General features: G+C 41.8%; 1 protein-coding gene across 1 annotated transcript in view; it reads right to left on the reverse strand.

Annotated features, from left to right (window-relative positions):
- The window catches only part of prkar2aa (protein kinase, cAMP-dependent, regulatory, type II, alpha A), a 246097-nt gene that overhangs the window by 150110 nt on the left and 70536 nt on the right, over positions 1–25451 (reverse strand). Inside the window, exon 2 of the mRNA XM_080218686.1 lies at positions 22289–22324. Coding sequence (XP_080074812.1) covers positions 22289–22324 — 36 coding nt within the window. The remainder of the gene's footprint in view (positions 1–22288; positions 22325–25451) is intronic.

Below are 25451 nucleotides of genomic sequence, written 5' to 3' on the forward strand. Positions count from 1 at the left end.
CAGTAAAAATTGATGCCATCTCAACTTAGTGACCACCTGCCTCAGGACTTTGCTTTCATAATACCGTGCAGAGTTTTATTCTTGGTACATTTTTATACTTTAGGCGTTGAAATGTTTGTTTTTGTTATAATAGCATGAGTTCATTCCCAATAAAGTTCAAGTTCAAGGTGTCTAAATTACGTGAAGACAAATTCAGTGCTTTTGTACAGCATATATGCTTTTGTTGTTTATTCAAAGCCATCTTTTAATCGACTACAGAGATAAATAGAATGTCTTTAAAATTCTACTCATTTTTTTTCTCTAGAGAAAGAAACAAGGTGGATTGCCATTTGGTCATGTCAATTTATATCCCCCAAAACAGAAGAGGAATTTCTCTGGGAATTCATTTGCTGACCAAAATGTATAGTCTTTCTACAAGAGGTGTGTTAGCTTTTATTGGTAGAGGGATTGAATTTCAGAGCCGTGAGGTCATGTTACAACTGTACAAAACTCTGGTGCAGCCGCACTTGGAGTATTGCGTACAGTTCTGGTCGCCGTATTACAAGAAACATGTGGAGGCATTGGAAAGGGTGCAGAGGAGGTTTACCAGGATGTTGCCTGGTATGGTGGGAAGGTCTTACGAGGAAAGGCTGAGGGACTTGAGGTTATTTTCATTAGAGAGAAGGTTACGAGGTGACCTAATTGAGGCATCCAAGATGATCAAAGGATTGGATTGGGTGGACAGTGAGAGCCTTTTTTCTCGGATGGTGATGGCTAACACGAGGGGACATAGCTTTAAATTAAGGGGTGGTAGTTATAGGACGGATGTCAGAAGTAGGTTCTTTACTCAGAGGGTAGTAAGGGTGTGGAATGCCCTGCCTGCAGCAGTTGTGGACTCGCCTACTTTAAGGGCATTCAAATGGTCAGTGGATAGGCATATGGATAACATTGGAACAGTTTAGGTTCGAGGATCATTAGATTGGCTCCACTGATCAACGCAACATCGAGGGCCGAAGGGCCTGTACTGCGCTGTAATGTTCCACGTTCTAAGAAACAAAAGTACCATAAAGGATATAAACATTTTGCAAAATGTATGCAGAAATTAACTTCTTTCAGCAACCTGATTGTGAGATATTATAATACTCTAGGTCATATATTCCCATGGTGGAATTTTACCTGTATTTGGCAGGGTGATAGCAGAAGGGAAAGCTTTCTCTGCCACTTTGTTCGGAACATATCAAAAAAAAAGCCATGGGGTGCATCCCACAATGTCACACCAGCAGAGCCCAGCTCTCCAGCAACTCAAAAAAAATCAGTGTGTCATTTTTAAAGGCCACCCCTGTGCACAACGCTTCATCCGAATTTAGACTGCACAACTTAAATCCAGTTCCTGAAAGGCAAGACTCCATAATTCAAATTCAGTATCAAGGGGGTATAGTAAGAAGTCTCACAACACCAGGTTAAAGTCCAACAGGTTTATTTGGTAGCACGAGTTTTGGAGCACTGCCCCTTCATCACTCAAAAGGTTGTGCTACCAAATAAACCTGTTGGACTTTAACCTGGTGTTGAGACTTTTTACTGTGCCAACCCCAGATGAAGGCCAGCATCTCCACACCAAATGGAAATAGCATGGTTGGTGTGGAGATATCAAGTTCATTTGTTGCTGTAGCATACTCTTCAGGGATTTGGTTTAAGCACAAGTTACTTTGCACGTGATCAAACTCTACCTTACCTACTGGTGTTTGAAAATGTGGCCACACCCCATTTCTCACCAATAAGTAAAGCACAATGGTATTTGATTTCCCATCATAAACATTGTTTGCTTCAATGAACACAAAATACAAACTAAAAAGATGATGCACCAAAGAACCTAATCAAAAAGGCTGTGATGCAGTGCACTTCAGGAACAGCTGTAAAGCACCCCCTGCAAAAGCCAATCCTCTCAACAAGATCTTCTCTGAAGAAGTCCATGACCTCATGTGCCAAGTAATCTGGGATTGCAATAGATCCATTTATAGTGTCTGGCTTACATAAGGGATTTCCACTGTGTGACAACTTCACTTCAAAGACAATTAATATCAGTCACTTTCAAAACAGACTAATCATACCAAACAACTTCATAAGGTCATCAGAACACTGAACAACAAAGTGGACTGTACAAGTAATTAACACAAGAGCAGTGAACCAATTTTAAATTAACAAGCCAATCAGAACTCCAACATTTAATTTTCTTTGCAGATCTTTGAAATAAGTGATAGAAATTATTTTTCAGAAAAGGGTCAACAAGCCTTTCACAGAACTGTGCAAGAATACGACCTAAAAATTCTGTTTAGCCTCCACATCTATATGACATAACTAACTTGTATAACAAAAGTATCCAATCCCAACACAACGAAAATATTTACAAATACAGTCAAGCGGACAAGCTGAAAGATAGACAGCCAGCTTGTTCAATGAACTCCTTAACATATATAAAGTCATGCTTATGGCCACCAATAGTGTTGAAGAGGTGCTATGTTTGCTGAATAAATTGTGTTTTTATGCTTAAACTTTTGGTGATACACTGAATACTTAAAACATAGCACCATCTTACTTCTGACACACATGAAATGACCTGAAAAAGTCCAGAGACTGGGTGTGTGGGGTAGGTCTGATAGACCATCTAGACTTTTTCTACCCATTAATATGTTTGCAATCTATGCTGGTTTTGAAATATGCAACTACAAAGCCAATGGAGATGCTAACTTTCTTCAATTCATTTGGGCAGCATGGTGGCACTATGGTTAGCACTGCTGCCTCACAGGTCCAAAAGGACCCAGGTTCAACTACAGCCTTGAGTGACTGCCTGCGTGGGTTGCCTCCGAGTGCTCCAATTTCCTCCCACAATCAAAAGATGTGCAGGGTAGGTGTATTATGTGTACTAAATTGCTGCTTAGGGTCCAAAAGATATGTAATTAAGGGGATTTGACATGGCCAACAATGGGGGAAGGGGCTCCTGGATAAACTGCTCTGTCAGAGAGTTAGTGCAAACTTGATGGGCTGAAAGAATCCCTGCAGTGCAGATGAGACCAATGATTTGCTTTTAAGTTAAAAAATGCAGCAGAGACAGGATCCATAAACAACAGACAAAAATATTTCATTTATAATAAACCCAAAAATCACAAAGTTCTCTCCAAATGACAACATTTTGAAACAGTTTAATGGCATTGGATTTATTCCAATTATCTCAAGTATAAAGGAGAGCCTTAACAAGGAAATTCCATTCAAACAAATGATTCAAAGTATTAATAGTGTTCATCTATATTAAATACTTAAAATTACAGTTATGAAGCACAGGTTTTAATACGGCTGCTGAGATAATTGAAATAACCCCACAACTAATATCTGGTATAAATATACACTTAAAATCATGCTGATATATTGCCAACACCACACAGCAGGTTAATAATCTTTAGATTAACTACTTGTGCTGGCTTCATGTCAAGTTTACTCTGCATACAATAAAAGCAGTTTCCAAATTTGGGAATGTGGAAAGGAACCATGGATACTGCCTCTACAAACTTGGTATTACAGGACCTGTCAAGATTATTTGATCATTCTTGGCCTACCCATTGATGCGTTTTTTTGAACGTAATTTTATGATTCATACGCTTTAAGAACTAAATTCTAGTTTTAGGGTAGCTTTCCCCACCAATATATAGAGCAATATATATATAATATAGACCTATATATATATATATATATATATATATATATAGACCAATATATGTTACAACAGTTGCAAACTGAATCATAAGCAAAGTCAGAGATGGTATGATGTCTGTTCAAAGATTCTATCAAATGATAAACACTGACATTCTTGCTCATTTGCACAACCTCTACTGACTAAGGCCATAAGACATAGAAGCAGAATTAGGCCACTCGGCCCATTAAGTCTGCTCCGCCATTCAATCATGGTTGATAGTTCTCTCGTCCTCATTCTTCCCATAACTCCTGATCCCCTTATTACCTATCCATCTCTGTCTTAAAGACTTTCAATGACCTGGCCTCCACAGCCTTCTGCAGCAAAGAGCTTCACAGATTCACCACACTCTGGCTGATGAAATTCCTCTTCACCTCTGTTTTAAAGGACTGTCCCTTTAGCCTGAGGTTGTGCCCTCTGGTTCTAGTTTTTCCCATCCACTTCCTCTTCCCGTCCACTCTATCCAAGCCTCTCAGTATTCTATGAGTTTCAATAAGATACCACCCCCCCATATCCATCTAAACTACAATGAGTATATATCCAGAGTCCTCAACCGTCCCTCATACGACAAGCTCTTCATTCCACAGATCATTCCTGTGAACCTCCTCTGGATCCTTTCCAAGGCCATCATATCCTTCCTTAGATATGGGACCCAAAACTGCTCACAATACTCCAAATGGGGTCTGACCAAAGCCTTATACAGCCTCAGAAGTACATTGCTGCTCTTGTATTCTAGCCTTTGACATTGCATTTGCCTTCCTAACTGCCAACTGAACCTGCATATTAACTTTAAGAGAATCCTGAACAATGACTCCCAAGTCTCTTTATGTCTCTGATTTCCTAAGCATTTTTAGATTTAGACAACAGTTTATGCCTCCATTCCTCCTTCCAAAATGCATAACTTCACACTTTTCCACATGGTATTCCACCTACCATTTCTTTGTCCACTCTCCCAACCTCTCCAAATCCTTCTGCAGCTTCCCTGCTTCCTCAATACTACCTCTACATATCCTTTGTATCATCTGCAAACTTAGCAACAGTGCCTTCAGCTCCTTCCTCCAAATCGTTAGTGTATTGTGAGAAGTTGTGGTCCCGGCACTGACTCCTGAGGCACACGAGTCATTGGCTGCCATCCTGAAAAAGACCCCTTCATCCCCACTCCCTGCCTTCTGCCAGTCATCCAATCCTCTATCCATGCCAGAATCTTACCCTTAACACCATGGGCTCTTAACTTATTTAACAGTCTCCTATGCGGCGCCTTGTCAAAAGCCTTTTGGAAATCTAAATAAATCACATCCACTGGTTCTTCTTTATCTAACTTGCTTGTTATCTTCTCAAAAGAATTCTAACAGATTTGTCAGACCACCCCTTGACAAAGCTGTGCTGACTCAGTCCTACATGCACTTCCAAGTATTCTGTGTTCTTATCTTTAATAATGGACTCTAAAATCTTGTCAAAATAATATATAAAAACAGATGAGATTATTTCCAATGTAATATTCATAAACAAATGCATAGCAGAGAAGTGTTTGTTTTGTGAAAATAGACGACTTATTCCACAGAATTTTAGAAAGAGGAAATCTGGTGAGTCAATCTGAAATTTCAAGCACTTAGTTTTAAACCTCTCTCCTTATTGCCCACTGATCAAAACACATTTTGCTGATTTTTTTAAGCCATGTTCCATACAACTCTTCTGCAAGAGACACTCGCTCATCAGCCCACACAGTGGATTTAGAAGCACCACTAGAATGTTCAAAACAAAAACTGCAGAGTATTTAATTTTTTCTACAACTCCTAAATAATTGAACAATCTTTTACACAACTGATCACAGTGTCCTCTTCCCAACGCTCTCCACAGTCACCCAGTTACGTGGTATTTCTCTCATGCGCTTACATTCTTATCAAATAGAAGCCCAAGAATGACTTCTCTTCCTGTTCCCACACTATTATTTCTGGTGTTCCCAAGAATCCAACCTCGGCCCCCTTCTACTTTGGGGTTACATGCTGTCCCTTGGCTTCTTCACACAAGCGTAGCATTAGCTTTCACACATGCACTCAATACCTAGCTCTAACTCACCACCACCTCTCTCAATGCTTCCATAATCTCTAAATTATCAGACTGGGGAATGCACGTACGGCATGGTGGCACAGTCGTTAGCACTGCTGCCTTGCAGTGCCAGGGATCCGGGTTCAATTTTGGCCTCAAGTTAGTGTCATGTGGAGTTTGCATGTCCTCCTCACGTCTGCGTGGGTCTCCTCCTACAATCTGCAGTGTCGATAGTAGCCGTGATGTGGAGATGCCAGCGTTGGACTGGGGTAAGTGTTGTCAGACTTCTTACTGTGTTTCCTCCTGCAATCCAAAGATCTTAGAATCCCTACAGTGCTGGAGGCTCAATGGAGCCCACTAGCCTGCACCGACAACAATCCCCAGGCCCTTATCCCTTTTTATCCTGTTAATCCCCTGACACCAAGGGGCAAATCATGGCCAATCAACCTAACCCGCACATCTTTGGACTGAGGCGGGGGGGAACCGGAGCACCCAAAGGAAACCCATGCAGACATGAGAATGTGAAAATTCCACACAGACAGTCACCTAAGGCCGGAATTCAACCTGGGTCCCTGGTGCTGAGGCAGCAGTACTAACCACTGTGCCACACTGTCGCATGGCAAGATGTGCAGGTACGGTTGATTGGCCCCTTAGTGTCGGGGGGGGTTAGCGGGGTAAATATGAGAGGCTATGGGAATAGGGCCTGGGTGGAACTGTGGTCAGTGCAGACTCAATGGGTTGAATGCCTCCTTGTGCACTGTAGGGATTCTATGATTCCATGACTATCACCAACATCTAATGGATGACCAGAAATTTTCTCCAATTAAATAAGAGTAAAATCAAAGCCACCCTCTTCAGGGCCTCCATTCCCTCGTCACAGAATCCATTTTGACACTTGCTTGATGTTGAACCAAACTGTTCACAGATTTGAAGTCATGTACAAATCTGAGATAAGATTCCGACCACATCTCCGCACTAACGTACTGATATTGTTGCTGAACTGACAATCCAGTGGCCCATGCTAATGCTGAGGACCCTGCTTCCAATTCCACCATAGCAGATGGCGAATTCAACAAAAAATCTGGAATTAAAATCTAATATTGACCTCTGTATAATGGCCCATTTTAGTTTCCTCCTCAGCGCAACTGTTACAGAAACCTTCACTCATGTTTGTTATGCATAATAGCACAATGGAACAGCTAAAGACTGCTGAGCAACAACTGAAGTTAATCATGTTTCAGTGGGGTGATACAATAGCTAGCACCACTGCCTCACAGCGCCAGGGAAGGAGTCAGGTTCAATTCCCAGTTTGGGTCACGGTGGAGTTTGCATGTTCTCCCAGTGTCTGTGTGGGTTTCTTCCAGGTGCTCTAGTTTCATCCCAAAGTCCGAAAGACATGCTGGTTACGTGCATTGGCCATGCTAAATTTTCCCTCACTGTACTCGAACAGGTGCCGGTGTGGGTCAATTAGGGGATTTTCACAGTAACTTCATTGCAGTGTCAATCTAAGTTGATTTGTGCTACTATGCAGTAGTAATGAGTGGGAGGGGTGATGTAGCAATATTGTTGCTGAACTGACAATCCAGAGGCCCACAATAATGTTCTCAGGATCCTGGTTCCAATTCTACCTCGGGATTAAAAGTCTCATGTTGACCACGAAACCATTGCCAATTGTCGTAAAGGACACGTGCCATTTTATGCTAAAAGCAAATTACCGCAGATGCTGGAACCTGAAACAAAAACAAAAAATGCTGGATAACCTCAGCAGGTCTGACAGCATCTGTGGAAGGCAATCATTTCGTGTCTGGATGACCTTTCGTCAAATCCGAAGATTAAAAAAAAGTTTGCGGGGGGGTGGGGACGCGGACAAAGATGACAGACAAAAGAACATAAGAAATAGGAGCAGGAGTAGGCCATCTAGCCCTTTGAGCCTGCCCCGCCATTCAATAAGATCATGGCTGATCTGTCGTGGCTCAGTTCCACATTCCCGCCCTCTCCCCATAACCCTTAATCCCCTCGCTTATCAAAAACCCATCAACCCGCGTCTTAAAAATATTTAGCGAGGCAGCCTCCACCACCTCAACGGGCAGAGAATTCCAGAGATTCACCACCCTTTGAGTGAAGAAGTTCCTCCTCAACTCCGTTCTAAACCGCCCCCGCTTTATCTTGAGGCTGTGCCCCCTAGTCCTACTGTCCTTTCTGAGCAGGAAGAGTCTCTCCACCTCTACCCTATCCATCCCATTCATCATCTTATATGTCTCAATGAGATCTCCCCTCATTCTTCTAAACTCTAACGAGTACAAGCCTAGTTTATTCAGCCTCTCCTCATAGCTCAACCCCCTCAACTCCAGCATCAGCCTAGTAAACCTCCTCTGCACTCCCTCCAAGGCCAAAATATCCTTGCGTAAGTGCGGCAATCCTCTTCTCGCCCACTACTCTTAGCTACTCTAAACGCCTCCACTTTTAATTTAACACTTTTCTTCACCTCCTTCGTTATCCACGGCTTCTTACCTCTCCTCCTACGGTCCTTTTTAACCATCGGAATAAATTTCTGCTGAGCACCAAGAAAGATCTCCTTAAAGATCCTCCACTGCTCCTCAGCAGACCTACCTTCCAACACGCTCCCCCAGTCAACATTCGCCAATTCTTCTCTCATCCTACCGTACTCCCCTCTGTTCAAACAAAGGACGCGTGTCCGGGAACCCACTTTCTCCTCCTCCATCTGCACCAGAAACTCCACCATACAATGATCACTCTCCCCAAGAGGATCCTTCACCACAAGGTCCATAATTCTACCCGCCTCATTACATAACACCAGGAACAACAAAAGGAATGTAAATGATGGTAATCATGGCTAGGAAGAGTGCTGAAAGAAGCCCATTAAGAAATCAAAATATGTAAATGGCAGAACAGTGTCAAGAGACAACTGATTTCATTACATTTTACTTATTTCATATACATTAGTTTTTAAAAATATACATTTAAAAATTTTCATTTCTTCTATAATTTAATTTATTGACTTCACAAAATCTCATTTGCCATGCCCAAATGCTGCAAGACCTGGACATTATCCAGGTATGGGCTGCTAAGCAGCAATAGCCACACAAGTGCCAAGCAATGACCATCAAACCATCAACCTTGACTTTCAACAGCATTACCATCACTGAATCCTCCATCATCATTCTGGGTGTTACCACTGGCAGAAAATTAACATGAGAAGCCAGATAATACTATGGCTACAACAGCAATTCAGAAGCTGGGAATCCTGTGGCATGGAACTCACCTCCTGACTCCCTAAAGCCTGTCCAAGATTCTGGTCACAAGTCAGGAGTGTAATGGAATACTGTTTCCTTGTCCAAATGAGTGCAGCTCCAACAACACAAGGAGCTCGACACCATCTTGGACAAAGCAGCCCGCTTGATTGGCACCCCACAATCATTGACTTCCTCCATCACTGACATACGACAGCAGCAGGGTGTATCTTCTATAAGACACACTGCAGGAACTCACCAAAACTCCTCAAACAACACATCCCAAACGCATAGCCACCATTTTCTAGAAGGACAAGAGCAGAAAACACATGACAACAGCACCAAGTGAAAGTTCCCTCCAAGCCATTCACCACCCTGACTTGGAAATACATCTCTATTCCTTCACTGTTATTGGATCAAAATACTGGAAAAGTTCCTCCCTAACATCACAGTGGGTGTACTGACATCAAATGTGCTGCAGTGGTTCAAAAAATTCCTCAACACTACCTTCTCGAAGGCAATTAAAAATGGGCTAGTACTGGCCTGACCAACAATGCCTACATCCCACGAATGAATAGAAAAATTTAAAGACCGTTTGCTTGCTTTATTGAGATATATTAATATGGTTAAATGAAATGGGCAAGAGGAGACTCTTGTGGGGCATAAATAAAGGCACAAATCTGTTGGGTGAAATGGCCCATACAAATAGAACCATTTATCTGGACTTGAAATCTATCAAACTGTTGTTTCCTTCAAGTTAAACCACTTCTGCTATTGGCCAAACTAACCCATCAACTTTGAAGTTGAAACTAAAGAACTGACAGCTGCAGCTACACCTACAAAGCTGCTGGCAAAACCTCCCTTTAATAAGCTCACCATGATTTCAAAATTGCACATTCTGAACTCTTTATCTGAAGGTTATGAAATAAACATTTGTGAAATATAGTTATTAATACAGCTGGAATAGGTCCAGGGATGAGGAATTTTATCTCCAAGGTTAAACTGGAGAGGCTGGGGTTGTTTTTGTGATGGGAGATTCGATAGAGACACACATGATTATGACACTGTAGACAAAAAAAAAAGCTGTTCCCAAGATTTGATCACTCAAGGACTAGGGTTGCAGATTTAAAATTTTAGGCAAAGATTGCAGGGCAAAATGTGATAAAGAACTTTTTCTATGATGTGAATGGTAATGATCTAGAACTCACTGCTTATGAGGATGGTGGAAGCAAAGATCAACGATATCATAAAGGAAAGTGTGTGTGTGGGTAGTTGAGGGAAGTAAAATTGTAGGGCTGTGTGGATAGAGTGAGGAAAGGGACTGACTGGATTGTTTGACATGAGCAAGTATGGACTCAGCAAACCAAATAGCATCTTTCTATGCAGTAATGAGTACACAAAAGGTTATCATACTCGTGACACAAATGATATTGGCAGATAATGGCATATGTCATATAGTTCCTTTCATACAGCAGATAACCACGATATGTCACTTTTAGTACCTACTTTTCTGTCTAAGTTACATATTGCTGAGCCACACCTTGAAGAAAGAGGGATCAGCAGCCATTGCACAAATGGAGGGTGTTTCAACAGTTTCAAAATACCTCTCTTTTTGCAGAGCTCTTTATGTTAGCATATGCTTGTTGAAACAAGATATCAAATGGTCAAAGTCTGCTTCTCTTACAGGAAGCCATTTATTCCCACAGCAACAATGGAACAATTTGCTTGTTCTAAATGTGTACAAGATGAGAAAATCTAATCATCCCTTTGTTCAAATGATTATTGGTTGCCACTCTGAGGACAAATTCTACCCAACATAAAAACATTTAATGGTGTTATATCTACATGGCATATCAATGACTTCCTTTCATTTCCAATACCCAAAGTTGAATGCGTCCAAAAGAACTACACAGATGGAAACGATTGAATCAGTTCAGTTTTATTTGATTCATTTTGTCACATGTATTAATATACAGCGAAAATTATTGCTTCTTGCGCACTATACGGACAAAGCATACCATTCATAGAAAAGGAAAGGAGAGAGTGCAGAATGTAGTGTTACAGTTATAGCTAGGGTGTAGAGAAAGATCAACTTAATGCAAGGTAAGTCCATTCAAAAGTCTGACAGCAGGGAAGAAGTTGTTCTTGAGTCGATTAGTATGTGACCTCAGACTTTTGTATCTATTTCACCTTCTGTCGGGTAAAAGAGTATGCCCAGGGTGCGTGGGGACCTTAATTATGCTGGCTACTTTTCCGAGGCAGCGGGAAGTATAGACAGAGTCAATGGATGGGAAGTTGGTTTGCGTGATGGATTGGGCTACATTCATGACCCTTTTGTAGTTTGAGGTCTTGGGCAGAACAGGAGCCATACCAAGCTGTGATACAACCAGAAAGAATACTTTCTACGGTGCACATGTAAAAGGTGGCGAGAGTCACAGCTGACATGCCACATGTCCTTAGTTTTGAGGAAGCAGAGGCATTGGTGGGCTTTCTTAACTATAGCGCTAGCATTGGTGGGGGGGGGGGGGGTGCGCGCACGCGTGTGTGTGTGTGTGGAGGAACCAGTGACATGTGTTGACAATACGAAAGCTAATCCTACATTCTGTGGCTTTAGCACCTAACTACAACGATAAAGCAGACACAAGATTAAAGGCAAGAGATTTAGGACACTGAACAGAAGGTTCAGGCACTGTGGAACACACTACCAAAATTAGTGATTGAAGTAGAGACTTACGTCAACATTTAAGAATAAGTTTTGACAGGTGGTTGGAGATAAAGGAATAAAAGAATGTGAACAGAGTGAGCATATGGCATTGGACCATCGTGCAAGTGAACAACAAACATCAACAGATTGCTTCTTTTTTGAAATATTGTACAATTCAAATCAACCTGCAATTAACACACACAACATTCACAAGCAATTTTATTCAAAAGCAGCTTTTCATTACTAACCGTCTAACCACAGAGCAAAAACTGACCATCTACAAAATCTATTTCAATGCAATCAGCACTAGTACAGGTAAAATGATTCTCAGAGTTTCCCAATAATCTAAGCACACTGCCCAAGTTCAACTATATGTCAACTGACAGCCCCTTAATACCTTAATTTCAGTCGAAGCAATGCCTATGAACGGCTGACAGTTAGCTAGCAGGCAAACTGCCCATATTGCACAATCTGCTGGTCTTTTTAAAATTGTCAGATCTTCAACATGTATCCAAAAACATTACCTATGCATGTTGACACAGGAATACCAATGCAAATTACAAAAGGATCTGAAGCCCAGTACATTGGAAAACCTAGCTCAACCAATTTTGACGAACAGATGCCAAACAAGAAGGTTTCCCCTCACTGGGCTTACAATAATGACAACTTGCATTTACGTAAAACTTTACATAATAAAATGGCCAAGGTCCTTTACAGGAATGTTAACTCTGACCCCCGCCGCTCTCTCCAGCTCCTCATGTGCTCCCAAAGTTCATCTCGTTTGTGGGTTGCACATCAAGCTCCCTTAATCCAATTGGCACAAAACATGCAAACAATCTAAATTCTATTTCTGACCCCCATGCAAAATAAAATTGTATATGCTCCTTTCTCTGAAGGTATCTGTTCAGCCCCTTTCAAAACTGCCATTATATCTAAGCTCCTCGAAAAAACCCAAAATACCCAAATCCTTGCTCTTGTAAACTATTCTGATCCTTGTCCCACCCACTCACCCAAAATAGGAACATAGGAACAGGAGGAGACCATTCAGCCCATCGAGCTTGTTCCACCAGTGAGATAGGTCATGGCTGATTTGCTGCCAATGCCATACCCTAGCCCTAACCTTTTGGCCCATATTTCTTAATAGCTTTGCTTAACAAAAATGTATCTACCCTCAGATTTAAAATTAGCAACTGATCAAACATCGGGTGCCTTTTTTGGAACAAAGTGCCAATCCTTTTCCCCGCGTGTGTGTAGAAGTGCTTCCTAACATTGCTCCTGAATGGTCTGGCCCTAATTTTTAGGCTATGCCTCAAAATTATTATTGTATGCCAACCGCCTAAGTAAGGTAAAAATCTTCCCACCAAGATTTCTTCACTGCTTTCCTCCGCACCAAATAACTTTGCGTCCTCAGTGATTTCAACCTCCGCCTCAACTATGTTCTTACTCCTGAGTTCTCTGCCCTCCGATCCCCTGATAAGATTAGGGTGGCATGTGGTTAGCACTGTTGCCTCACACAGCCAGGGCCTTGGTTCAATTCCGGCCTTGGGTGACTGTCAGTGTGGAGTTTGCATGTTCTCCCTATGTCTGCATGGATTTCCTCTGGGTGCTTCGGTTTCCTTCCACAAAATCCCAACGAATTATCCTTTGGCCCTCCTTTCACCAGAGTATTTCTTAGAGCTATTGATTTACTCAATGGCACCCTCACCTCCCCCTTTGATGCTCTTATCCCAAATAAAACAATTACTCTCATTCATACTGGCCATTTTCCCATTACAGCCTTCATCTTGGCTCCCTTAAGTTCAAGGAATGCAGATTTTAAAGGAAGTGGCATCAACTAACTTGAGCCATCCACTGACAGATCAGGCTGGGACACTTCAAACATCAGGTCTTGCCTTCATCTGGTAAAACTGATTATTCCAGGATCATTCTGGAATGCAACAATAACCTTCTGTTTTTTTTCTCCACTGCAAACCATCTCTTAAAACTCTCTCTCCTCCACCCAAACAATGCGCAATGAGTTCAGAGACTGCTTTGTCACCAAGATTGAAACAAGCTGATCAGCTGCCTCTGCCACAGCCCTCCCTTCTACCGGTCCACCAAATCAAATGCTTCCCCTCCTGCTCTAGTCTGATCTGCATCTTTCCCTAGTTTCTCTCCCACCTTGACTTTTCTGGGCTCATCTTGTATATGACATCCATTTCCGGTTTCCAGGATCCTATTCCCACAAAACTGATAACTGAATTTCACTTCCTGGCCTGCTCGTTAGCAGTTCTCTTTTTGGCATGACAACACAATGGTTAGCATGGCCACCTCAGCACCAAGGCCCATGGCTCAATTTCAGCCTTGGGTGACTGTGTGGGATTTACACATTCTCCCACTATCTGCTTGGTTTCCTCCAGGGGATAGGGTTTGGGTGGGATTGTTGTCAGTGTAGACTTGGGCCGAATGGCCGCCTTCTGCACTCTTGCAATTCTAGAATTTCAGGTGTTGTCACTCTCTCCTCTGCCATCCTCACCCCTCTCCTCAAATACCAACCCTTGACCCCACCAGTCTTGCAAACTACTGTCCCATCTCCAACTCCCTTTTCCATGACCAAGTCCTGGAATATGCTATTACCTTCCAAATCTGTTCCCATTGTTTCTGGATTTTTGAATCCCTTCATCAAGTTTCCATTCCTAACACAGTACCAACATAGTTTTCAATGCACTTCTGGCCAGTCTCCTACACTTTACCCTCCATACATTTGAGATCATACAAAACTCTGCTTCTGTGTCGTAACTCAGTCCATTTCCCCATCACCCTAGTGCTTGTTGACCTGCACCAATCCAGTCCAGCGCCTCTCCGTTGTCTTCCAGGTGGATAGATAATAATGAATTTAGCTAATCATAGCCAGATAATAACTTGCAATGTTCTCTCTTCCTGCTCTTGCACGATTATCTTTGGTGTTAACCAGAAGGATCAGTCCTTTGTCTCCTCCTATTCTTCATCGAAATGCAACATCAGTGGAGGCAAAGAATTTGTTTTCATATGTACGTGGATGACACCCTGCTCTTCCTCACCACTACCACTCTTAACTCCATCACCGTTGCTAAATGATGTGATTACTTATCTGACATCCAGTACTCAATGAGCAGAAATTTCCTCCAATAATAGAAAGACTGCAGCCATTGTTTTCCATCCTTGCTCCACACTCAATTATCAAATCTGTTCCGCTCTGTGGCAACAATGTGAGATTAAGCCAGGTTATATGTAATCTTGATACTACATTTGACCCCAAGATGAGCTTCCAACCCCATATTTGCACCGTAATTTTTAAGACCGAAATGCAGAGAATTTCTTTCTCTTGAAGGTTGTTCGTCTGTGGAATTCTCTTGCCCAGATAGTAGTGTTGGCTAGGTCATTGGATTTATTCAAGGCAGAGTTGGACAGATTTTTGACAGGCAGGAGTGTCAAAGATGATGGAAGACAGACAGGAAGGTGGACCTGCAGCCACAACCAGATCAGCTATAATCATATTGAATGGTGAAGCAGGCTGAAAGGGCCTACTTCTGCTCCTAAGTCCTATCCTTTGTTCCATCATTAAGGCAGCCTATTTCCACTTCCACAACATCAGACAACTTTGTCCTTGAAGCTGAAGCCTTCATTCATGACTTGGTTATGTTTGGACTCGACTACTCCAACGCACTCCTGGCCAGTCTCCTACACTTTACCCTCCATATATTTGAGATCATACAAAACTCTGCTTCTGTGTCATAACTCAGTCCATTTCCCCATCACCCTAGTGCTTGTTGACCTGCACCAATCCAGTCCAGCAAGGTGTTGACATTAACTTTCTCATCCTCGTTTTCAAGTTCTTCTAGGGCCTTGTCCCTTCCTATCGCTAATCTCTTCCAGCCCGGCAACTTGAATCTGTTGTCCTCTAGTCCAAGCCTCGAGTTTTCTGAATTAATATTACTAAATCACTGGTGGCCATGCCTGCAGTTGTCTGGGCCCCATGTTCTGGAATTCCCCCACTATATTCTCTACCTTGCTTTCATCCTTTCAAACAATCCTCAAAGCCTTCTTTTGTTCATCTGACCTAATATCTCCTTGCATAGTAAATAATGCTCCTATGGAATAGCTTGGGTATGCTTCATCATTCTCAAGGCATCAGATCAATACTAGTGTTTTGCCTTTCTTTCATGTGTAACCTCTTTCCCCATCCCTCAACAAGTTACTCCCTTCCAGATCTGAGCCCTTCTCTCAGCAACCAGTCAAATGTCCGTTCCTCCCACAGAGATGAACTCAATGAGAGTCACAAATTCTATCATTTCTTCTTTTCAATCACACAGTCCTAACGACTGTTCTGCAGTGGGACTATCCTCAGTCACCTCTGGTTTTATTCATCTAATTGAAGCCAAATAACCACTATTAATAACTTCCCTTCACACCTCACACCATGGGAGCGTCCCTCTCTACAACAATCCATCTCTAGACTTCCCATTTCCTTATCCACATGTTGCCCTTGGCTATAGCATATGTCATCATGAGATCAATTTACAAAACGGTCAAAGTCTGACAATACCCACAATTGGGGGCGGGGGGGTGTGCGCGCGTGACGAATTTATTGGATTTCTATGAGGATGTGACTAGTGCGGTAGACAGAGGGGAACCGGTGGATGTGGTGTTTCTCGATTTTCAAAAGGCGTTTGATAAGGTGCCGCACAAAAGGTTGCTTCAGAAGGTTGGGGGGGGGGGGGTGGAGTTGGGGGTTAGGTGTTAGCATGGATAAAGGATTGATTGTCTAATAGGAGGCAGAGAGTTGGTATCAATGGGTGCTATTCTGATTGGCAGTTGGTGACTAGTGGAGTGCCGCAGGGATCGGTGCTGGGGCCTCAGCTATTTACTATTTATATAGATGATCTGGGGGAGGTGGCTGAGTGTAGGGTGACGAAATTTGCTGATGACACGAAGATGAGTGGAAAAGCAAATTGTACAGAGGGTGTGGAAAGTCTGCAGAGGGATCTGGATAGGCTGAGCAAGTGGGTGAGGACCTGGCAGATGGAGTACAATGTTAGCAAGTGTGAGGTTATCTACTTTGGCAGGAGTAATAGTAGGAGGGATTACTATTTAAAGGGCGAAAAGCTGCAGCATGCTACAGTGCGGGGGGACCTGGGGGTCCTTGTGCACGAGTCGCAAAAACCCAGTCTGCAGGTGCAGCAGATGATCAAGAAGGCGAATGGGATGCTGGCCTTTATCAAGAGGGGGATAGAATATAAAAGCAGGGAGGTCTTGCTGCAACTGTACAGGGTACTGGTGAAGCCGCAGCTGGAGTGCTGTGTGCAGTTTTGGTCGCCGCACTCGCGCAAGGATATATTAGCCTTGGAGGGAGTGCAGAGGAGGTTCACTAGGCTGATACCGGAGATGAGGGGGTTAGACTATGAAGAGAGACTAAATAGCCTGGGTCTGTACTCGTTGGAGTTCAGAAGGATGAGGGGGGATCTTATAGAGACGTATAAGATAATGAAAGGGGTGGATAGGGTAGAGGTAGAGCGATTCTTCCCACTCAGAAAGGACAGCAGGACTAGAGGACACAGCCTCAAGATTGGGGGGGGGGGGGGGGGGGGGGGGAAGAGAGAGAGAGAGAGAGAGAGAGAGAGAGCAGTTTAGAACAGAGTTGAGGAGGAACTTCTTCACTCAAAGGGTGGTGAATCTCTGGAATTCTCTGCCTGTTGAAGTGGTGGAGGCTACCTCGCTAAATATATTTAAGACACAGGTAGATAGGTTTTTGACAGACAAGGGAATTAAGGGTTATGGGGAAAAAGCGGGAAAGTGGAACTGAGCCACTTCAGATCAGCCATGATCTTATTGAATGGCAGGGCAGGCTCGAAGGGCTAGATGGCCTACTCCTGCTCTTATGTTCTTATGTTCCCTTCTGGTCAATGGAAACCCCAAACGATGTTGATAGTGGGGGTGTCAGCAACATTATTTCCATTGATTGTCTGGCACTTCAGGTGCCTCAATATTATTTGTCATCTGTCAGTTCCAGCAATATACTGTCCAAGTGTTGCTATATTTAGACATGGACTGCTTCCGTATCTGAGTTGTCGCAAATGGTGCTGAGCACTGTGCAATCATCCGCATAAGGACAATTCAGCCCCTTGAACTTCCTCTGCCATTCAATGTGACCATGGCTGATCTTGCCTCAGCCTCAACTCCACTTTGCTGCCTATTCTCCATCTTCTGATCTTATGATGGAAGGAAGATCATTGATTAAACAGCTGAGGATGGTTGACCCTAGGATACTACCCTGTGGAACTCCTGCAGTGATGCCCTGGAACTGATCTGATTGACCTACAAGAAATACAGCCATCTCATTGCATATCAGGTATGACTCCAACCAGCAGAGTTCAGTCCCCCCCAATTCCCACTCACTCCAGTTTTGCTCCTTGACACTACTCTCAGTCAAATGATGTTTCGATGTCAACCTCCCACCCTCATCTCTGGAGTTCAGCTCTTTTGTCCATGTTTGAACCAAGGCTGTAATAAGATCAAGAGCTCAGTGACCTTGGCAGAACCCAAACTGAGTTGCACTGCAGCCTTCCTAAGATTTTATATTCAGATAATACTTCAGATGCGATTTAATCAAAGTTATACACAACTGCAGCATAACGTCACCCCTTTGTTTGCCACTTGCTTGAGATAAGGATTCCAGTACCATACGCAAACATACCCGGGCTACTCAATGACAGTGCATTTACAGTTTAGTGAGGTAAAAAGCTCCCTAAAAATTTTACACCTTTCAGTGAGACTACATTTCTAGCTTATTATTCAGAAAATAAACTTGCACATGGAGGATGATCCGCTTCCTCGCACTGAACTTCAACCGCCAGACTTGCCCATTCAGTCAATCTCTCTCCGAAACTTTCAGTTTCCACTCACACTGTGCCACCTATCTTGGTGTTGACAGCAAACTTGGAAATACAGATCTCTGCTCCTTCATCAAAGGTCACTGATAAATATAGTGAAAAGCTGAGGCACCAGCACAGATCCCTGGGAGACAACACTTCTCACATCTTGCCAACTCTGTCTCCTACTTCCTAACCCATTTCCTACCAACCACAATAGGTTGCCTCTAATTTCCATGCACTTTCCATGCCAACAATCTAAAGAATAACCATTCTTATAATCTAAAACCCATCCTAAATAAAGAAATCCTGAATTTAGTTTTTAAAAATGTTTCATTCCAAGTCAGTAGCTCCAATTTGAAGGCTTTATATTTGTGCATTTAAATTACACATTTTGTCTGATCCAGCAATCCTTTAAACTTTTAAAATGGAAGAAAAGTAAGCATAATATAATTAATATAATAAAATATCCCATCATCTATAACATTAAAACTCATTGTTCTTCAGCACCTCATTTACAAAACTTTACTTGTCCTTGTCAGATTATGCAATACTTAAATGTTATCTTTATAAATTCCTGTCTCTACTTAGATCAAAAATGGCATAATCTAAACCTGCCACTGTCATCGTATTCTCGTGCAGTAATGGTATTACAGCACCTTAGTTTTTGCATGTCGCTGCTTCCCAACCTGGGAAACCTCAGCACCCTGCCGTTGCTGCTGACCTCTCTCACCCCGCAGCTCCCCTTCCTGCCACCACTCACCTTTGGCCTGGGTGTAACACCCATCACGGACTTAGGTCAAGTATATTTCCAGCCAAGGCCACTGTTCCCTTGGTGGCACTGCCATTCAATAGAGCTGCTGCCCTCTGATTAGCCAACGACTCTGGGGCTGGTGGGATCTCCATCCCCAGAGTCCTCGATTCTGGGAAGGTCCATCACCGGGCTGTCAAGTGTCTGAGTGGAATAAGATGAGGTGAGCCCTGGCTAAAAAGGAATGATGTGGGGCTCTTGCTAGCTTTTCAGATGGCAGCTGAGACTCACTTTCACATGATTCTGCCCACAGCTCCACAGGTGTGTGCGCTTGTATATTAAAGGAACGTAGGACTGTCTGTCAATGTAGCTCATTAAAACAGATTGAACAATCTGACATAAAAATAGCAGTGTAATCATTGGCTGGAGCTTTGAAAATTGGTTAACAAAGTACAAGCAATGCATGTACTTTGCACTTGGCTTATTTGGCACTCTCCAACTCATGTCAAATAACTTTGAAAAACATTACAATTAAGTGTCTTTAACAAGGAGTCACGCATCTGTTCAATAACTAGGAATATTTACATAGTCAACATGGCTAAATGTGCACTTTGGTACCATGGTGAATGGCAATACCTTGATCTGATGTAAATAGGCTTAACTTCATGCAGTACAAATGAAAAGTAAAATGTGTACCTACCTGATAGAGGTCTAGCAAAATTAAATAATTCAACAATTGCACATATGTTAAAAACAAGAATCAATAGCCCATCATGACTGCAAAAGTAAAATGGAGATTGCTTTCTTGACTTTGCGTACAAACAATCGCAAGTTTCACCTATTGTTTACTCAAGTCCCCAGTTTTGCTTAATTATTTATTTATATTAAGCACAGAATGGTGATCTGTCAGGGTCTGGACATGTATTATCATTTCTTCATAATCTCTGCATCAAAATCATAGAACACTATACCCTTCAGCACGTAGATCACAATAGCTCAAGAAAAAGATCTACTACCCCCTTCACAACTGGGGATGGGTAATAGATGCTGGCTGTGCAAGCTAGTTTACATTTTTAAGGAACTAGATTGACAATGGCCTATGATAAGGAGATGTATGCCAATTCCAGTATTTACCACTGTGCACCGTCCTGTGTGTTTGCTATAGTATTGAGTGAATAATTCAGAGACCTGGACTAGCAGTCTAGCGACATGAGTTCAAATGCTACCATGGCTGGGGAAATTTAAACTCAACACAGTAATAAATCCAGAATTAAGTGCTGGAATCATAGAACTACTGGACTGTTGTAAAAATCCACATGGTTCCATAATTGCCTCAACCAGAAGAAATCTGCCATTCTTACCGTCTGGGATGTGTGGCTCCAGACCCACAAAAATGCAGTTGGCTCCTAACTGCCCTCTGAAATGGCCTAGCAAGCCAGTTGTATCAAGCCACTATAAAAAAGTCAAATAAGAATAAAACCAGCACTGACCTAGCCACCAGAAACAAGAAATTAACACTCCGTCCAATCAACCCTGCAAAGTTCTTCTCACCAACATCTGGCAACTTATTCCAAATTTGGGAGAACTGTCCCACAGACTAGTCAAACCTGACAGTCATATACACTGAATTATACCTTGCAGCAAAATTTCATAATCAGGGATACTGGCACTGTGGTCCATAATTGTCAGTGGCTCTCGTGGCATCAGGTCAAACGTGGTAAAAAATCTTCTGCCTATTATCACCAAATGCCATTGCTCAACTGATGAATCAATGTTCCTCATGTTGAGCACCACTTAGAAGAAGAAAGTTGCAAAGGCATAAATGGACATCAACCCCCATCACCAGAGTGGCTCATTGCAACAATACTAATGAGCAGGCCGAGTACTGAAGAACAAGCTGCCAGACTAAGTCTGTGATAAATACTGGGAAAGCCAAAAAGGAGGAGAGAAAACACTTGGTCTCATCCTCACCAATCAACCTGTTGTCCATGATAACATTGGTTCCACAAGAATTGTCTGTGGTCACTCCTACCAAAGTCCTGTTTTCAAACTGAGGACATCCTCCAATGTATTGAAATGGCAGTACCAACTGGCTACATTGAAAAGATCAGAACAGATATAGAAACACAAAACTGCACATCCATGAGACAATCAGCAGCAGAACTCTATTCAATTACCATCTGTAAACTCATTGTATATCCCTCGCCGTACTATTACCATCAAACCAAAGGATTAACCGTGGTCTAATGAGGAGTGCAGGGCCATGTGATACAGACAGAGCTAAGCAATCTCATAATGAAAAAGGTCAGATCAAAGCTCTGCAGTCCTGTCACATCCAGCCATGAACGAAGGGCAATTAAACAACAACTACAGAACTGGTTCTAAAAACATACGTATCCTCAGTGATGTATTCTAATTTTAAGCAAATTAGACAAGGAATTTGCCACATAAAATGTTTATATTTACACATGAGCAAACATCTATCTCACTGAATACATTAAGAATTAACTCAGGTTAAAACATCAGCACATCGAATGATTTTAAAAAATGCAGATAAAACTCAGCACTGTGCAACACTAAAAGAACAAATTAATAAATCAAACTGTGGTCAGCACATAATCTTCCACCATAAATATGGAAAGCTATAGCAGATTTATATAAAGGTTTCACTTTAGCTACACCCTAGCTATTAAATCTTCCCTATACTCCACTCCAAATCGCTCTTGTCCTTCAACAATACTGCTATCAGTTATTATACCAAATGCTCAAATGGGTCTTGTGGCATTAATTCAGCGGGCATGTCACAGATTTTCCCTTCAATAATAAATTATAACCCAAATTAAAGAAGCTGGGCTGAATCTAAAACTTATGTAATGCAAATCCAATCTGGTGTGAGAAAATTAAAAATCTGTGGAAGAAAAGGCTTACCTGAAACCCTTCTGTTTAATCTGTTAATAACTGGTGCTGTAAGAAATAAAAAGAAACAAAATTAATGATCTTCATTTGAACTTAGCATTTTAATGGGAACACTTACACAGCAAGTTAATTTATTTACACTATGTGACAGTCTTGCAATAATACATGTCACTGCACCTAGGATGGTGCAGTATAGCAGACGAGTAAGTACTGCATGCTGAGTTTTATCATTGACTTTTTTTTAGGCCCGAGTATGTAAAGCCAAAACCAAACGGCCTATGCTTACTTCCTCAACTCCAAAGACAAACAGTGGGACTATGTTTTGCCATCATTCACTTTAAGTATTCACTTCACATCAGTGTCAATATATCTGTCTCAAAACTCAGGATTCAAAAACAATACATTGACTAATTTCCAAAATTCTCTTGTTCCCTTTGTGCTGTATGAAAACCTGCACACACACAGTATCTTGTGCAAAATACACGTGATGTGGAGGAGTGGAGGAAGAGACAACCAACATTTATCCTCTCCAAACATCTACTTCAAGAATTATGACTGGGAAAAATACACTGTTATTTTCCTAATAGTAATTAAATATTGCAAACATATATTTAAGAGGACAAACATACTTTTATATGTACGCTGGTTCTGTAAGTGGTAGCATGGAAAGCACCTGCGAAAACGAAGCACTAAAATCTTAATGCAAGGCTCATACTTACTTGCTCATCTTTTAAAACAACCAGTTACAAAACTGAATTTCGGATAATGCTCTTTTCTGTAAACGTCAGCACTTGTGTTGTTAAGCAAAACTTCTGTCACTTTCCCAAGAAAATAATGCTTATACCTCAGTGCCGGTATTAAGAGCAAAGATGGTACAAAGTCTCCCACAGGATTCATTATCAGCTGTCAATCAAAGCTAAAGCCTCAAGTCACTCCACCTGCCCTATTAAAAGAACCAGTTATTGGGACTACATTACGTATCGAGGTTTCTATTCATTTACTTTTGTGCATAATAAGGATTTTAGGATTAGAATTCAAATTTTCTGAAACTGATGTTACTGAAACACCATCAAATTAACCCCATATTCTGCACTAATTTAGTGGGGATGTTGCCTTATCTTCAAGCAGCAAAAAGTCTACACATGCTGAAAGTCTGAAATTAAAATGTTGGAAACACAACCGGAAGTCCTCAGAGAGGAAGCACATTAAACCTTCAATAACTTTTCACCAGAAATCTCTCACAGCTTTATATGGCTCCTGCTCTGACCAGGATCACAAGAAGCAAGAAAGGGTTGTAGATGTAGCCCAGTTGATCACGTAAAATTGCCTCCCATCCACTGACTTTGTTTACACTTCCCACTGCCTCAGAAAAGTAGCCAGTGCAATCAAAGTCACCCTTGACATTCTCTCTTCCACCTTCTTCCATCAGGAAAAAGAAACAAAAATCTGAGAACATATGCCAATCAACTCATGAACAGCGTCTTCCCTGCTGCCATCAGACCATTGAATGAATCTACCTATATTAACGTGATCGTTCTCTACAACCTATCTGTAACTGCAACACTATATTCTGCAACCTCCTTTCTTTTTCCCCTAAAAAAGAATGTTTTGTCTGTATGGTATGTAAGAAACAATATTTTTCACTGTATCCCAATACATGAGACAATCATTTTTGGGTTAAATTCTCTTGAAAGTCTCAATTTCCTTTTGAGTACATGGAGGCTAATGCTGTGTTTGTAAATTCTATACCTCTTCTAATAAAACTGAATTCCTTTCATGCCTTTATCAACCCACAGTGCTTTCTTTAATGGCAAATCCCATATTCCCATCTTTTTCCACAAGCCTACTTCGGTCTAAAACAGAATTACGGCTATTTTCTAATAATGTGTTACAAATCCAAACCAGACCCCTAAATTTTGTTACAATCTGGTTACAGATCAGTAATTTCTTTTATTGAAGTAGACAATATTTGAAATCTAAGTTATTCATCAAGAAACTAACCAGATTCCATGCTTTTAAACAAGATATTTTACGAGATAATAATTAAACACAGCCAACATGATCTACCTTGTATTGCAGACTTAACACGAGATAAAACATGAATTAACAGACAAATTGTGTTCGAACACAGTACAAACGCCTCAACAGTAGACACCAACAATGCAAAACCCCCAAGCATTCCACTGAGACGCAAGTCACCAGTCACAAAATTCTTTAAAGCTTGGTCTTCCTCACGAAAAATTTCAGCTCCTCTCTTGCGAGGAGAAAGATACCCAGGCAACCGCAATTCTATTTCATCTGAGTTCCACTTGTGCAATCCTCTAATCTATATCATTCTGAAATCTGTTCCCAGGTCCAACTTGTTCTCCATTCCTAGCTGATCCGATCTACTACTGAGACAGCATCTGACTGTTTGCAAGGCTCCAGTCCAGCCTCTGGACACAAGCATTGTCCCAGCTCATCAGTCACACTGCTGCCAACATCTGCCTTCTATGGATCAACCTGTCCTAGCATCCCAGCTGAGTCGCTACCAACTGCTTCAGGGCTTTAGTGAGTCCCAATACGAATTACAGTCCTAATTAACATGGCCACGTAACAGGTAATACTCTCGCTAGCAGACCCTACTCCATCCTATACATTTGCACCAGAGCCTCAAAAGACAGATTTCTTTACAAATCAAAATGTATTATTGAACACTTGCTGACATTAAATTCCATCTGTTACTTTTTAGCTTATATGTCCGCAAGTACGCCAAGAATAAAACCTGCCCAAAGCGAAGGGAAAACAGCAGTTCATGTCATTCAACAAACAACACCTATGGCAGCAACAGGTTGCTTTGCCACTGGTAGTGTGAAGGAAAGGAAACCCTGACAGGCGTCTCCAGTCCATTTCCATTTGCACTGAACATAACTGAATGTAGAACAGCTTCTCAACAAATATCCAGTCATTATCTTACCATGTAAAAAATTGTACATGAACAGGTTTCCACCCAACAGCATTTAATGTTGTTATCTGGAAAATGATTTCCACTTTCTCTCATAAGAGTATAAGAACTAGGAGCAGGATTGGGCCAAGTGGCCCCTTGAGCCTGCTCTGCCATTCAATAAGACCATGACTGATCTTTTTGTGGACTCAGTTCCACTTACCTGCCCACTCATCATAATCCTTAATTCCT

Source organism: Carcharhinus amblyrhynchos, chromosome 3 (genome assembly GCF_965287045.1).
Source record: "Carcharhinus amblyrhynchos chromosome 3, sCarAmb.v2.hapA, whole genome shotgun sequence".
NCBI classification, from domain to species: domain Eukaryota; kingdom Metazoa; phylum Chordata; class Chondrichthyes; order Carcharhiniformes; family Carcharhinidae; genus Carcharhinus; species Carcharhinus amblyrhynchos.